Source organism: Mauremys reevesii, linkage group 4 (genome assembly GCF_016161935.1).
Source record: "Mauremys reevesii isolate NIE-2019 linkage group 4, ASM1616193v1, whole genome shotgun sequence".
NCBI lineage: Eukaryota > Metazoa > Chordata > Testudines > Geoemydidae > Mauremys > Mauremys reevesii.
Window position 1 is genome coordinate 135,420,410 of NC_052626.1, and position 15,005 is coordinate 135,435,414.

Below are 15,005 nucleotides of genomic sequence, written 5' to 3' on the forward strand. Positions count from 1 at the left end.
TAGACTGGGTAGTGCAATGTGTGTTATGAGCAGGGAAGCCCGGCTCTAGGGAGCTTCAGAACGGAAGCTGGCCACATACTTTCAGTTGTTTTTCAAGTCTGTTACACTAAGGAACCCCTGAATGTTGCTGATCATGTGCATGTGAGGCGGCTTCCTGTCAGCAGTGCAGCAGGGGTGCTATGGCAGGCTTCCTGTCTGTCCTGGCACCGCAGACTGTGCTGCACCCTGGAAGCGGCCAGCAAGGTCTGGCTCCTAGGTGGGGGTGGGGGGCGGCGGCGGGCAACAGGGCTCTGTGCGCTGCCCCCGCCCCGAGCACTAGCTCCACATTCCCACTGGCTGCTGCCTGGCCAGTGGGAGCTGGGGGTGGAGGGGCGGTGCCTGCGGGCAAGAGCCACGCGGAGCTGCTTGCGCACCTCCACCTAGGAGCTGGACTTGCTGCTGGCTGGTTCTGGGGTGCAGCACGGTACGTGGTGCCAGGACAGGCAAGAACCCTGTCTTAGCACCCCACTGCACCGCTGATAGGTAGCCATGAGAGGTAAGCTCATGCCCCAACCCCGTGCCCCAATTGCCTGCCCCAGCCCTGAGCCCACCCCAAACCCAGAGACCATTCCTGCACCCCGAACCCGTCATCCCTGGCCCCACCCCAGAGCCCTGACCCCCTCCCACACCCCAATCCCCAGCCCAGAGCCCCTCCACACTTCTTGAATGCCTCATACCCAGCCCTACCCCGCAGCCCTCACCCCTGCTCCCTAACTCTCTGCCCCAGCCCTGAGCCCCTCCCTCATCCCCAGCTCCATTGGGCCGCGGGCATCAACAATTTTCTTCAACTGGGTCACCAGAAAAAAAGTTTGAAAACCACTGCCCTAAAGAACTCAAAATCCAGATGAACAACAAGATGCAACAAATGGATGCAACAAATGGGTGAAGGTGGCAGGGAGGTGGCTTGCCTCGTTTCTGTCTTGTATAAAATAGCAGTGCTCTATAGGCACTATAGCAGAAATAGGTTTTTTTAGAGGTTAAGATAGCAGCTATGGATTTTTTCAGGGAGCCTGTCTGACAGGTAAGGAAGAAAGCCTGGAGGTTCTCTAGGAGAAGTGGATCAAGAGGCGATGAAGGTGGGGTATGTTGGTAGAACTCAGCTGGTAGTTGACATCATGAGATGAGACATCTGGTAGGTGAGGCAGGGCTGTGATGAGATGTGCTTTGAAAGAGAGGATATGAAGCTTCTTCTTGATGTGGTAAAGAAGGAAGTCCCAGTGGAGGGATGAACAGAATAGGGGTTGACATAACCAGAAAAAAAACCACGACCATAGAGAAGAATATAAGGGCCTGGATGAGAGCTTTGCCAGTCTGGACTGAGAAAAGCTGGACCTTGGAGAACTTAAGAAGGGGAAATGCCAAGATGTGGATGTAGCCAGGACATGAGAGTCCATAGAAAGGGCTGAGTCAAAACTAATGCCCAGATTACAGGCAAGAGCAGCTTGTAGGAGGATGATTTTGTTCAATCAGTGGTGACTGAGGATGTGGAGAAGGAAAGATTTGCGAGGGAACACAAGCTCTGTTTTTACCATGTGCAGTTTAAGCTACTGGCAGGGAATCCAAACGGGAGTTTTGTGAGTTGTCAATGTAACGATCTGATCCAAATTTGTGAGAGCAGGTAGGATCCCAAAGACAGGGTGCACAAGGAAAATAAATAAATAAATAAATAAGGCCACGACTTTTAGCCTGTAGTGTTAAAGGATGTAGTGAAGGTTAAGTGACTGCATTGCCAGTATGCAGTACTTCCTGTGTAAGAATATTATATAGATATTTTTGGGAGCCAGGGAGACATGATGAAAGTGTAGGAGTATCCGTTGTGTTGCCGGTGCCTTCTGTGGAAGCCACACTTCAAACAAACAAAAAAACCCACAGCCCTCTCTATCCCTACAGAGCATTTCCCTTGGGCTTGCTGTCTGGTGTATAGATTCCAGCCCAACTAATAACCTAAGCACAATTGAACCCTGAACAGGAGGATGGTGGGGTTAGGGTTAGCCCAGGGAGTTGTAGCTGTCACACAGCTGATACAGGACATGCTGCTATCCACAAGGCCCTGGGCTGGAACCTGGTGTAGAGGGTGGGCCCGGGTTCCCCGCATGCCTCCAACTCGTGATTGGGCACAGGAGGAGTTGACCTGATCTGTGAGACACACCAGAGGGGAAGGTCTAATTTGGAAAGGGATCTGGCCTATCCTCGACCCACTAGGTGGGATACCAGAGACTGCAGAGATTGTTTCCCCCCATGCTGGCCAGTGATGAGATTATCTGAGTGAATGGCAGGTATGAGCCTCTAGCACAAGTGGCCAAACTGAAGGCTGCTGTAAACCTCTGAGGTGAGCAATTCCACCAAAAAGCACGGGACCCACCAAGGCAGAGGAGGAACTTTGTCACAACGTACAGACAAAGAGGAAAAATTAAGATCACATGGGTAACCTTAATTCTGTGATTTCCTGACTTCTGTGTGCTTAACATTCTAATAACTTGTTTCTGCTGTGGGTTTTATGTATCTTCTGGGCTTTTTAAAAAGAAAAAAGAAGTTTATGTGAAACTAATGTCCCATCCCCCACCTCCATGTGTCATTGAGGTTTGACTCTTGGCCTAAGGTACTGCAGGATAGACTTCTGTCAAGGTAAAGAACTAAGTATAATAGCTGGAAGCAGGAGTAAATTGTTATATGGACCAGCAACTAGAGAAGGATGCACAACACACTAAGAGAATGGATTATATATGCACAAATAATCTCATTGTACACACTGTGTAGCCAAGTATTTAGATTTGGCAGATTCTTTCGGTTAGGCTAAGTGGATGAGACTTGGGTCTGCCATATTAGAGATCTGGGTTCTCTTCCTAGCTTGTGTAACTTTCATTCAGGGAGGATGGATTGTTCAGTGATAACTTGGGTTTTGAAGGGCACAGGATTGTTAACACCAGTCAGTAGAAATAATGAGTTGAACTCATCATCTCCTGGTTCCCAGCACGGTGCACCTTCTCCTAGGCCAAAGGATATTTTGATGTGAAGGATAGAGATGCATAGTTCTGAGTTGCACATGGCAACACCTTGCAGCGAATGCTCAGTGAGAACAGCACGTTCAGGGGTTTTAGAAGTTCCTTTCGGAAGTTTTGATGAGTAAAACTGAAGAGAAATGACAGATTTTAGCAGTTTGAAACTCATGGTGACAGCAAGAGGCACCACACTGAGCCTTTCACATCCCTGCTGCAAGCCACAGAACTGTGAGACCTCTTTTTTAAGCGTGGGGGAGAGAGAGAACTTTTGTAAAGGAAACTGGTAGGCAGCTCAATGTCGGGGTTGCTATGGGCGTCTCCTAGAAAATATTTATGGGATCCCAGCAGCAGTCTGCAGGGTAGCCCAACTGGGCTCTCGCTGTGACAACGTGTAAGTGGGATAAGTGTGTCTTGTCTCTAAAGATGCAGATTCCTAAACATTAGTTTGGGAAGCTCCTGACTCTGAGTGGCCAGCTGGTGATGGGAGACTGATGTAATGTTCATAGCTGCTTTTTCCTCTTCTTTTTGCCTTAGTCATAATTACCCAGGACAAACCCACAACTGTTCCTCCCGAAAGAGCAGAAGTAGCTGGTACTTCCTCAGGTAAATTGGAAGAACTTTGATTTGCTAAAAGTCTAGAATTTGGGGTTCAAATTGCCACTTGAATAAAAATGAAATGTACAGTGTGAAAGTCATTTTAATGTCTATAATTCTGCTATTCACAGATACAAATATGATGATGCTCACTCAGCACTTGCCTAAAAACTTGCTAGAGAGCTTGTTGTTCATGTGCACACTCCATGCTCTCCTGGTTTTCCTACCTTTCTCGTTGTTCCTGCAACATTTCTTTTGGTTATCAAAGCCTTTGGGTGGGTCCTTCTCTCCCATCCACTTTCCAAAGGATTCCCACAGCGCTCTGACCTTGGCCCATCCCTCTGATTCCTCTCAAAAGGAGAGTGACGTGGCCAATACCGTGGATAAGGAATATTATCGTCTGGGCTGATTGATGGCAGCTCTAATGAGAGCGATGGGGGCAGGGACCTCCTTTTTGTTGTGTGGTTCTACAGCGCTTAGCACAGTGGGGCCCTGAGTCATGACTTGAGCCCTCACGTGCTATTGCGACACAACTAATAACACTATTGGTTGCAGTATGGGTACAAGTGAATATGTACACTCCATTTATCATACTAACATTCAAGACTATAAATTTGTCAGTGATGTATTCCCTAAGGGCAAATAGGTTCAGTAATTTCAGGAGCCATTGAAAGGCCACTTCAGAGCACTCTTTACCCTCGTTGTTACTATTGTAATCTTGCATAGAATTTTCCTAAAAATCTTAGTCTAAGATTTGCTTTTACATGAGTCTGATTTCTAAATGCAAAACTCATTGACATCAGTGATTGCGGTTCTGTTCAATCTGTGGCAAGGTGTTACCTATTTAATGTCTAATCAGCAGCTATGGAAGATACTAAATGACCTTACTCTAGTAAGGATTGCAAAAGTCTGTCTCTTGAAACAATCTATTTAGATAATTTGAAATACCGATTACAAGGGGTTTTATATATGTCTACAGTGCAATTCAAAATCTGTGGCTGGCCCATGCCAGCTGACTCAGGCTCCCGGGGCTCAGGCTAAGGGACTGTTTAATTGTGGTGTAGATGTTTGGTCTCAGGCTCGAGCCTGTGTTGTAGGACCCTGCGAGGTGGGAGGGTTGCGAGCCAGAGCCCAGATATCACCATTAAACAGACCCTTAGCCCAAGAAAGCAGGCATGGGCCAGCTGCAGGTGTATAATTGCAGCGTAGACGTACCCTAATGCTAACCTATGATGACATGCTAGGGTGGATGTTATAATACCCCATCTAGACAGCCCACATGTAATGATTCAGTGCTTACTCTGTGTTTTGGCAAACACATGGCTGGCCAGTGCAGGCTTGGAACATGAGCGCCTAGACACATCTGTAAGAGAATAGTTAACATTCCTTGGTTTATACTGTAGAAAGTCTTTAAACTGAGATTGGTTCATCCATTTTTGCAATGGGTTTTCCTGCCTCCATTACAAGATACATATGTATGCAATCCCTTGAAAAGCTGCTTTTCTTCTTTGTGAGGTTCTCAAGGGGTCAGATCATGGTTTCCCGTAGCTAATGATTATTCATTTTATAACGTGATGTTTTATGTGACTCCATTAATTTTTCATTCATATCTCGCATAATCTAGGGTACTAGTGTGGCTTCATATGCATGGATTGTGGATGAGTTCCTGTAGGTTATTAACATGAATATAGTTTCATATTTTAGCTCACAGTTTTGTTCTCTTTTAGGGCCTGGCATTGATAGACGCACTGGCATCGCCAAGTAACCTAATATTGAAAAAATAATTTGATACACTAAAGCTATGACTGTGTTTTGAGGTCCACAGTCCAGGCTATTTCAGTATTGCACTTCCTCTATCTCATTTCTCCCCCTGCTTAATTCCTAAAGGTCCTTGGATTTAGGATTCTTGAATTTCTCTGCCACTGACTAACTTTTTGCCCTGTGGTGCCGTGTAAAAATATATGCCCATGATTGAGATTGAACTGCCGTTCCCTGGAGAGAAGCCTGTATTAATACTCTTAAGTTATTTTTTCTGTCTGCAGGCTTGTAATTTATTCACAATATTTTCCTGAGCTAAGAAACCAGCTGTGATTCAGTCTTAATTTTGTGTGCACAATATTGGGGAACAGAAGGGGAGTGAAGAATCTCATTCCCCGCTGCTCCCTCAAGAAAAGTGTCACGTCTGTAGTTCTGTCTTGGGTGAGAATACTTCCTCCACACTTAGGACTGCGTATCTGTCAGGTTCTCACCAACAATGGAAAGGATAGAAGCCAGGAAGGGAAATTGTCAGAAGATCTAAGCAAGCCCTTCCTAGGTTGGATTTGACAGTCTAGCGTCATGGGAATAAGAAAGTTGTTACTTGTAGAAATGAAATTCCCACCATTCAGTTAGTCAGTCTGCAGTGCAAAGGGCTCCACTTACCAGAGCCTTTGTGTTTAGTCATCATGCTAGCAAATTGTGAACCCACATGCAACCCTTTCCCAGAGAATTCCCACAAAGGCTGTAGTAGCTTCACCTTTCTGAACAGTTTTTTCCCTGTATAGGCCCCCATTCATCAAAGCACTTAAGTGTATGTATAAATCCCACTGAAGTCAATCAGAATTAAGTATGTACTTTAAGTTTGTGTTTAAGTGACTTGTTAAATTGGAGCCATAGAGCAGCTTTGTCAAGCAGCAGGTAAGGTCCCTGTGTGCTTGGAGCACAGCCATGCTAGAGGCGGTTGTTACAAGCAGGTTTCTAGCAGATTTCCTGATCCATGTGGACTGAGAATATGCAAACCCAAACTACTGTGCAGTCTGTATTCCTGTTGAATCATTCTAAGATGCAACAGTCCCTGTGTGCTAATCAGGGAAAACTGTGCTGAAATCTTAAGAGCAGAATTTAAATGTAGTTTTAACTGGCCCCATCTGATGAGAGGTTTTCATTTGCAAGTTCAAGATTGAGAGAATCTGACACATGCGGATGGATTCATTTTCTAATTTTTATTTATTCTTTTTAAATATTTAATCAGTCAAGGAAGAAAATAAGCCAAACTAAACCTTGGACATAAGAATGACATTAGTGATTGCACTTCTGTTCAATCTATTTAGATAATTTGAAATACTGATTACAAGACTTTTTACATATGTCTACAGTGCAATTCAAAATCTGTGGCTGGCCCATGCCAGCTGACTTGGGCTTCCAGGGCTCGGGCTAAGGGATTGTTTAATTGTGCTGTAGATGTTTGGTCTCAGGGGCAAGCAGGGGTTGTAGGATCTTGCGAGGTGGGAGGGTCGCAGGCCTGAGCCCAAATATCTGCATCTCCGTTAAACAGACCCTTAGCCCGAGCCCCTTACCCCAAGAAACCAAGCATGGACCAGCTGCAGGTGTATGTAGACATACCCTGACACTAACCTATGATGACATACTGGAGTGGATATTCTGATACCCCATCTAGACAGCACAGTGTAATGATTCTGTGCTTACTCCTGTGTTTAGGCAAACACATGGCTGGCCAGTGCAGGCTTGGAAAATGAGAGCCTAGAAGCATGTGTAAGAGAATAGTTAACATCCCTTGGTTTATATTGTAAAAAGCTTTTAAACTGAGATTGATTCATCTATTTTTGCAACGGTTTTCCAGCCTGTATTACAAGATACATATGTATGCAATCCCTTGAAAAGCTGCTTTTCTTCTTTGTGAGGTTCTCAAGGGGTCAGATCATGGTTTCCAGTAGCTAATGATTATTCATTTTATAATGTGTTTTTTTATGTAACTCCATTAATTTTTCATTCATATCTGGTATAATTTAGGGTAGTAAGTGTGGCTTCATGTGCATGGATTGTGGATGAGTTCCTGTAGGCTATTGACATGAATATGGTTTCATATTTTAGCTCATATTTTTGTTCTCTTTAGGGCCTGGCATTGATACATACATCATCGGTATTATCATCGCCGTCATCCTCATTGTCATCCTCGTCGGTATCGGCAACATCGGCAAGTAACCTAACACTGAAAAAATAATTTGATACACTAAAGCTCTGACTGTGTTTTGGGGTCCACAGTCCAGGCTATTTCAGTATTGCACTTCCTCTATCTCATTTCTCCCCCTGCTTAATTCCTAAAGGTCCTTGGATTTAGGATTCTTGAATTTCTCTGCCGCTGACTAACTTTTTGCCCTGTGATGCCGTGTGAAATATATGCCCATAATTGAGATTGCACTGCCGTTCCCTGGAGAGAAGCCTGTATTAATACCCTTAGTTCTTTTCTCTGTCTGTAGGCTTGTAATTTATTCACAATATTTTCCTGAGCTAAGAAACTTGCTGTGATTCAGTCTTAATTTTGTGTACACAATATTGGGGAACAAAAGGGGAAAGAAGAATCTCATTCCTCCCCTGCTCCCTCATGAAAAGTTTCACTTCAATAGTTCTGTCTTGGGTGAGAATACTTCCTCCACGCTTAGGACTGCGTATCTGTCAGGTTCTCACCAACAATGGAAAGGCTAGAAGCCAGGAAGGGAAATTGCCAGAAGATCTAAGCAAGCCCTTCCTAGGTTGGATTTGACAGTCTAGAGTCGTGGGAATAAGAAAGTTGTTACCTGTATAAATGAAGTTCCCACCATTCAGTTAGTCAGTCTGCAGTGCAAAGGGCTCCACTTACCAGAGCCTGGGTGTTTAGTCGTCATGCTAAGAAATTGTGAACACATGTGCAACTCTTTCCCAGAGAATTCCCACAAAGGCTGTAGTAGCTTCACCTTTCTGAACATTTTTTTTTCACTGTATAGGCCCCCATTCATCAAAGCACTTAAGTGTATGTATAAATCCCACTGAAGTCAATCAGAATTAAGAATGTGCTTTAAGTTTGTGTTTAAGTGATTTGTTAAATTGGAGCCATAGAGCAGCTTTGTCAAGCAGCGGGTAAGGTCCCTGTGTGCTTGGAGCACAGCCATGCTAGAGGTGGCTGTTACAAACAGGTTTCCTGATCCATGTTGTCAAGGCTGATTCCCACCTCTGTCACTCTGAGTGTGGAAGGTGGGGGCCCACAAGGATTTTAAAAATTAATACTTACCACTCCAGGCTTGTATAAAACTCCCAAAGTTGTAGCTTTTCTCTGACCGTGGCTTGGTAAATGCTGCCACCACCCAAATGCAAAAAAAAAACACCTTTTGAATCCAGGGAGGAGCACTTGGGAATTCCTCCCTGTGGGGTACCCTCAAGCCCTTTCACTCCCCCTCCAGGGAAGGGCTGAGAAAGAAAACAAAGGAAATTAGCTGTGGCTACCAGCTAATTAAACAACATGCACAAACCTCTCAGGACACCAAAAATCCAATCCTGTTCTTAAAAAAGGTAAATTTTATTAAAAACAAAAAGAAAGAAAATACATCTGGAACTTAGGCTTTTGCTAGATTTTAAAAGAGCAATTCCAAAAATCAAGCACCCAAAATAGCTTTCTTGGGGGGTTCAGCTTAAAGGTTACAAACAAACAAAAGCATCTGGGGTTAGCACAGAGGACTTCCACAAGCCAAAATAAAGAAAATAGAAATAAAGCTGATCGTATCTAGCTAAACATTCTGATCTACTTACACCTTTGGGTTGTTAAAAGTAGTCCTAGATATGATCTGATGTTTTTCATGTCTGGTTCAGACTTTACACAGCATTCCTGCTGCCCCATCCCTTCTGCCCAAAGAGCAACATCACACAAAAGCGGATTTCCCCATCTGGTTTGGGAACCAGAACTACTGGAGAGGCCCATGCACTCTCAGAGGGGCAGATTACACCCATCTGTAACATGTCTGATCTCCCTTCATAGGTGCTGACTCCGTGGGTGCGCCGGGGCTGGGGCGTCCACAGAAAAAAATTGGTTGGTGCTCAGCACCCACCGGCAGCTCCCCGTGACCCCTCCCCGCCCCCCTGCTCCAGCTCGCCTCTGCCTCCGCCACCTCCGCGAGCGCGCCGCCACGTCCTCCTTCTCCCCTCCTCTCCCAGCACTTGGGCCGCAAAACAGCTGATTTGCAGGGAGCGGGGGGGGAATCCGGTGCGCTGGGGGAAGAGGTGGGGATGGGGCAAGGATTTGGGGAAGGGATCCAATAGGGGCAGGCAGGGGGTGGAGTTAGGAAGGGGACTTTGGGGATGGGGTTGGAATGGGGGGGGGATGGGGTGGAGTTGGGGCGGGGCCAGGGGTGAGAGGCGTGGGCACCCACTAGCGCCGGAGTAAGTTGGCGCCTATGTCTCCCTTTCTATTGCGGTTTTGGCTTGAGGAGCCATCCGGTAGGGTTGGGCTCTACTTGGGTGATCATCACCTGTGTCAGTGGAGTGGTACGCCCGTTCTGTCCATCCTGGGGCGGCTAAAAACATTGGAGCAAAGCGGGTGCATAGCTTCTGGATTTGCTGTCGCTGCTTACACCCAAGGGCCATGAAAAGGCTCACCTCTTCCACGCCACCGTTGCTTTTTCCGTAATAATAGACTCCTTCAGGCCACTCAGTGTCGTCTCTCTCCTGGGCTGTAAACTGGAGAACCTTGATTTCTCGGGAATAAAAGGGATTTAGAGAATTAACATGGTATACTTCAGGTTTTAGGGTAGGGTCTGGGAACACTATGAGGTAATGAACAGCTCCCAGACGCGCTCAGACCATAAATGGCCCCTCCCACGATGCTTCCATCTTATTGGCCTGGAGTGCTTTCAGGATCATGACTTGGTCACCTACTTTGAAGGAAGGTTCTCTGGCATGTTTATCATATCAGGCCTTTTTGCTCCTGTTGAGCATCCTGTAGGTTTTCTTGAGCAAGGGCTAGAGAACCTTTGAGGGTGTTCTGCAGGTTGGTTACAACGTCCAAAATGTTAGTTCCTGGAGAAGATGTAACCTCCTCTCATTGCTGCTTTACCAGCTGTAATGGCCCCTTAACTTTATGGCCATAAACAAGTTCAAAGGGTGAAAATCCCAAACTGGGTGTGGTACAGCCCTGTAGGCAAAGAGCAACTGACAAAGGCAAAGTTTCTTTCCCCTTTTCCCAATTTTAAAAAATTCTAACTTCCTATTGGCTCTTTTGGTCAGGTGCCCACTTTTTTTCTTTACCTGGGGACTTTTTAACCCTTTCTGGGTAAAGCCAGTAAAGAACAGCTACCAAGAGGTATTTTACAGGTAAGCGGCTGGCTGGGTGTCCATCAAAGGGAGCTATCCCCCCACTTTATTTATCACACATGTGGACTAAGAATATGCAAACCCAAACTACTGTGCGGTCTGTATTCCTGTTGAATGGTTCTAAGATGCAACAGTCCCTGTGTGCTAATCGGGGAAAACTGTGCTGAAATCTTAAGAGCAGAATTTAAATGTAGTTTTAGCTGGCCCAATCTGATTAGAGGGTTTCATTTGCAAGTTCAAGATTGAGAGAATCTGACACATGCGGATGGATTCATGAAAATACAGATGTCTCCGATAGATTTAGAAATTCTTTGTTGCTGTGGTTTGGTCCAAAACTCCTTCTTCAAATTTTTGCTTCCTTTAACCCTTCCCTGTCTGCTCCTTAAGTTATACCACCTTGGGACACAACCCTGTAGCCGCGCTCTAGTTTATTTCAGCAGGAATTCTGCATGTGGAGTGGCTATGGCTAAGGCCCAACATGTGCACCTTCAAGAATGTGTCTCATAAGGGGCATCTCAGTCTTCAAACCTTCAAAATCTCAATATGGCAAATTAAAAACCCAAAGCGGGGTTTGTGTAGAAGTGCTCATGAAGTTGTGTTCTCACAGTACAGGCTTTCTTTGTATCACTGCCAGATAATATTGTGTGAAGGCTTTTTAAATAGTTGCTATGCTTTATAACAGTCTCACTTGAATAATATTCCCCTGGGGTTCACTTATACTGAGATGCCTTCGACTTACACCTAATATCTAGTCTATTTTTAATCTAATTTTTATTTTAATTAAAGATTAATTTTGCTTTTGACATGTTGGATTGTGTGACGTCTGCCTTTTACAGATTAACTCGGTTACTCTTCCAAGGTGACACCATCTCTTCTTAACTGTTGTGAAAAGATTTGCATATTTGCCATCCCACCTAAACATGGCTTACAACTGAATTTAAAAAGCACCTGCCCAGTATTGTTTATGTGGTGTATGAGATTTCTAGTATGACACTCCCTGGAATCCATACAAGTAAAGCCAGTGATGTCCAAGCCCTGACTAAGCTAATAGACTGCAGCAACCTAGAAACAATCATTGGTACAATGCCCTCCTAAACACGTAGAACGAAATTCTTCAGAAATCCAGTCTGACTTCTAGAATTCCCAGCTTTCCTTCTCATTTCTCACTAAATGTTTCATTCTAGTGAGTGTTTTTAAGGAGGCTTATTTAATAGTGTGGACTACTGGACTTTATCCCACTGAAGTGAAGTTTATGCTCATGCAATCCTGTTCCGTTTTGTCATGATCATCAAGCAGGTAGCTTGTTTAAGATAAGCTTTATATTCAGAAGCCCAGTTTGCAATGTCATTTGAATAAAGTATCCAGTGTTGGCAGTTCATCAGTGAAGATACTCACCCAGCAGAAATGAGCTTTTATTGTAGTAGAAGTTGTCCAATGTTGTTGACTCACATGTGTCATGTTGTCATGTGCAATTTCTTCCATGCTATGAAATCTAGTGGGTGCTAGAATTTTACTGTGAACAATATTGAAAGAGAACCAACCTAAATGTGGTTACTGCAGACTTGTTTGTATATTGCTGGCAAAATATAGGTAGCAAAATATATGCTCATCAGACAAAAAAGAAAATTAAATACTAATCTGTTCTTGCTTTCATTGAGCTATTGAGTCTGCAAGATAAATTATACTTATACAGAAGTGACTCTGTGTGGGAATAACATTCTGACTAAGAGACCTCCTTCCCATGGCAAAAATATTGCTTGTTTTGTGAAATTTACTTGTACGACACTTACCCTTCTTGGTGAAGGTCAGTGATAAAGGGTACACACATACACCTAAAAATTCAATGCCTGATGCTGAATATGTTTTTCTGTATTGTTAAAATATAATCCCTGTGAGAATTTTTTATGTTCTTGAAAGTATAAGGGACATAAGATTTTGCAAATATGATTTGTTTGATTTTTGAGAAGCATTTTACAGAAGGAAACAATGTTTTAAGTATCTTGTCCTTGCTAGCTGTAAAATTCCAAAACAGTAATGCTTCTACCACTGCGCTTGGTAGAGAATTCCACTGGTTAATACATCTTACAATCAAAATATTTTTCCTAATATTCAGCCTCCAGTTTTTTCTTTAAACAGTTCTAGTTTTATAAAAAGGCTCCATCTTTTAAAAAAAATACTTTAAACTCAAATTGTTTATGTGCACATATTTTATTCAGCAAATGTTCTCTCCTTTCTTGCTATTCAGTTTTTACAGTGTAAATCCGGGTTCCCCAAAGCATCAGATTACCACAGAACATGATTCCCATCTGAATGAATCAAAATGTAATTTGATCTTCAAAGGTATATATTTTTATAGAAAAATATTTTCCTGTACCGAGAAGTATGCAGGTGGTGTGGTGGTCTTCTGATTAAATGTCATCTGAGAGAGTAGGGTAGAAGTTTACAATATTAAATACAAATTGAGAATATAAATTACTTCTATGGGTTATTTCTTCTTTTTTCTTCCATGTCACGAACAAAAATGTTTCATTGGAGAGAGAAGGTGGGTGAGCTCTGTGTGGTTTGAAAGCTTGTCTGTCTGACCAACAGTAGTTGGTCCAATCAGGGCCTGCTCCTGGTTTTTTGCCGCCCCAAGCAAAAAAAAAAAGGGGGGGGGGCGGGGTCAGCGTGCTTGGAACGCTGGTGCTTAGAGCCGGCCCTGGGTCCAATAAAAGATATTACCTCATCCACCTTGTCTCTCCAATATTCTGGGACTGAGATGGCTACAACTACACTGCATGCAAAAATATTTCATGTAATATTATTTGATTATCTACTAAAACACTGCATGTCTGGTTTTTTTCTGCAACAACAACAAACTTGAACACTTTGTGTGCTTTGTCTGTTGAATGCAGTATGTTGGAAACAGGCATTTGTCTAACATAAATGTTGTTTCCATTTCATTACTTCTGTTATGATATAGGTTCTTATACCCTGCTTATCAACGTCATATCTGAGCGCCTTCCGCTAGCGCATTAAGCATCGTGACTAACATCTGACATGTGGTGTGTGTTCTCTGATCCTCTCCCTGAGGGGAGAAACGAGTCCAGTGGACTGTCCTTTTTTGTTGGTAGGTTTTCTCTGGAGGGCAGGGAGCCGTACGTGGTGGCTTTTTAACATTCATTCTGTTATGTCTCTGTTAGAGACGGCAGGTCAAAGAAATGCATCTTTCCTTTGGAGTGGAAGGTGATAAGGTTTGTGTCGTTTCTGGGGGAGTTCATTGCACAGTCTCAGCCCGGCCTCAGAGAAAGTTACGTCTCCCATGCAGAGGAGCTTGATATTTCTTGTAGAGAGGAGCGTAGTTGTCAGACATGATTTTTGTCCTGGGGCCTTAGGCAGTGCTGTAGATATCAAGCCACGGAGTGCCTTGAAATAAGGACGGAAACCTTGAATATGATCCAGTATTCTATGGGAAAGCAGTACTGGGGTAGCGGAACTGGAGGGCCAGTGGGGGCTAGCGCCTCTGTGCTGAGTCAGCCGACGTGGGCCAGCCATGGCCATGCTAGAAGCCCTGTATCCCTGTGTAGATGAACCCTCTGAGCCTTGGACTCCTTGATAAACCCCTCCCCCGCCCAAACCTCAGCCTTCCACCTTTTCAAGTCAAGCTTCTGCTGCTGTTGAGACAGTGTGGAGAGCAGAGGACAGATCTGATGTGCTCCCAGTGACCTTCCATAGTCCCCTATTAAGAATGAAGGAGAAAATCATATGTTGTTCTTTGGGTGAAAAATAAATATATAATACCAGAAAGATTATAAGCAAATACAAGATTTCATCTATAAGGAGGCAGCATTGCATGTGCTAGTTCCTCAAATGGATCATATGGTGCTCTGAGTGTGTAGTTACATTATATAGTGCTTTAAAACAGGTATGTGAACTAAAGTGATTGCTTAATTGCATTCAGTATATATCATGAAGAGCTTAATTGTGTTTATATATCATAAAGAAGCTCACGTGGCCTTCATAAGGACTATGCAGTATTTTACATAGCATTCACATGGTCCACTGTTAAATAAGACTATTCAGTGTGACTAGACACTGAAGAAACTAATATCCTGCTATAAAAATGTTGTTTTTGTAAATCTACGTAGGTGTCCATTCCTGGTGCAGAGCGGAACTTCTAGAGGAATGTTCCACCTCAGCTTTGTTTTACAGTGAGGAGAAGAGCAGATTCATGGATAGCCTAGTTCTCCGTTAGTTAGCTTGTGTAATTATCAACAC

The 15,005-nt window shown here is 43.9% G+C and overlaps 1 protein-coding gene across 2 annotated transcripts in view; it reads left to right on the forward strand.

Annotated features, from left to right (window-relative positions):
- The window catches only part of LOC120403911 (complement receptor type 1-like), a 626,098-nt gene that overhangs the window by 609,809 nt on the left and 1,284 nt on the right, over positions 1-15,005 (forward strand). For both annotated transcript variants that reach the window (XM_039535862.1, XM_039535863.1), the window contains 3 exons: positions 3,573-3,641; positions 7,525-7,605; positions 12,994-13,088. In XM_039535862.1, coding sequence (XP_039391796.1) covers positions 3,573-3,641; positions 7,525-7,605; positions 12,994-13,007 — 164 coding nt within the window. In that variant the 3' untranslated portion in view covers positions 13,008-13,088. The remainder of the gene's footprint in view (positions 1-3,572; positions 3,642-7,524; positions 7,606-12,993; positions 13,089-15,005) is intronic.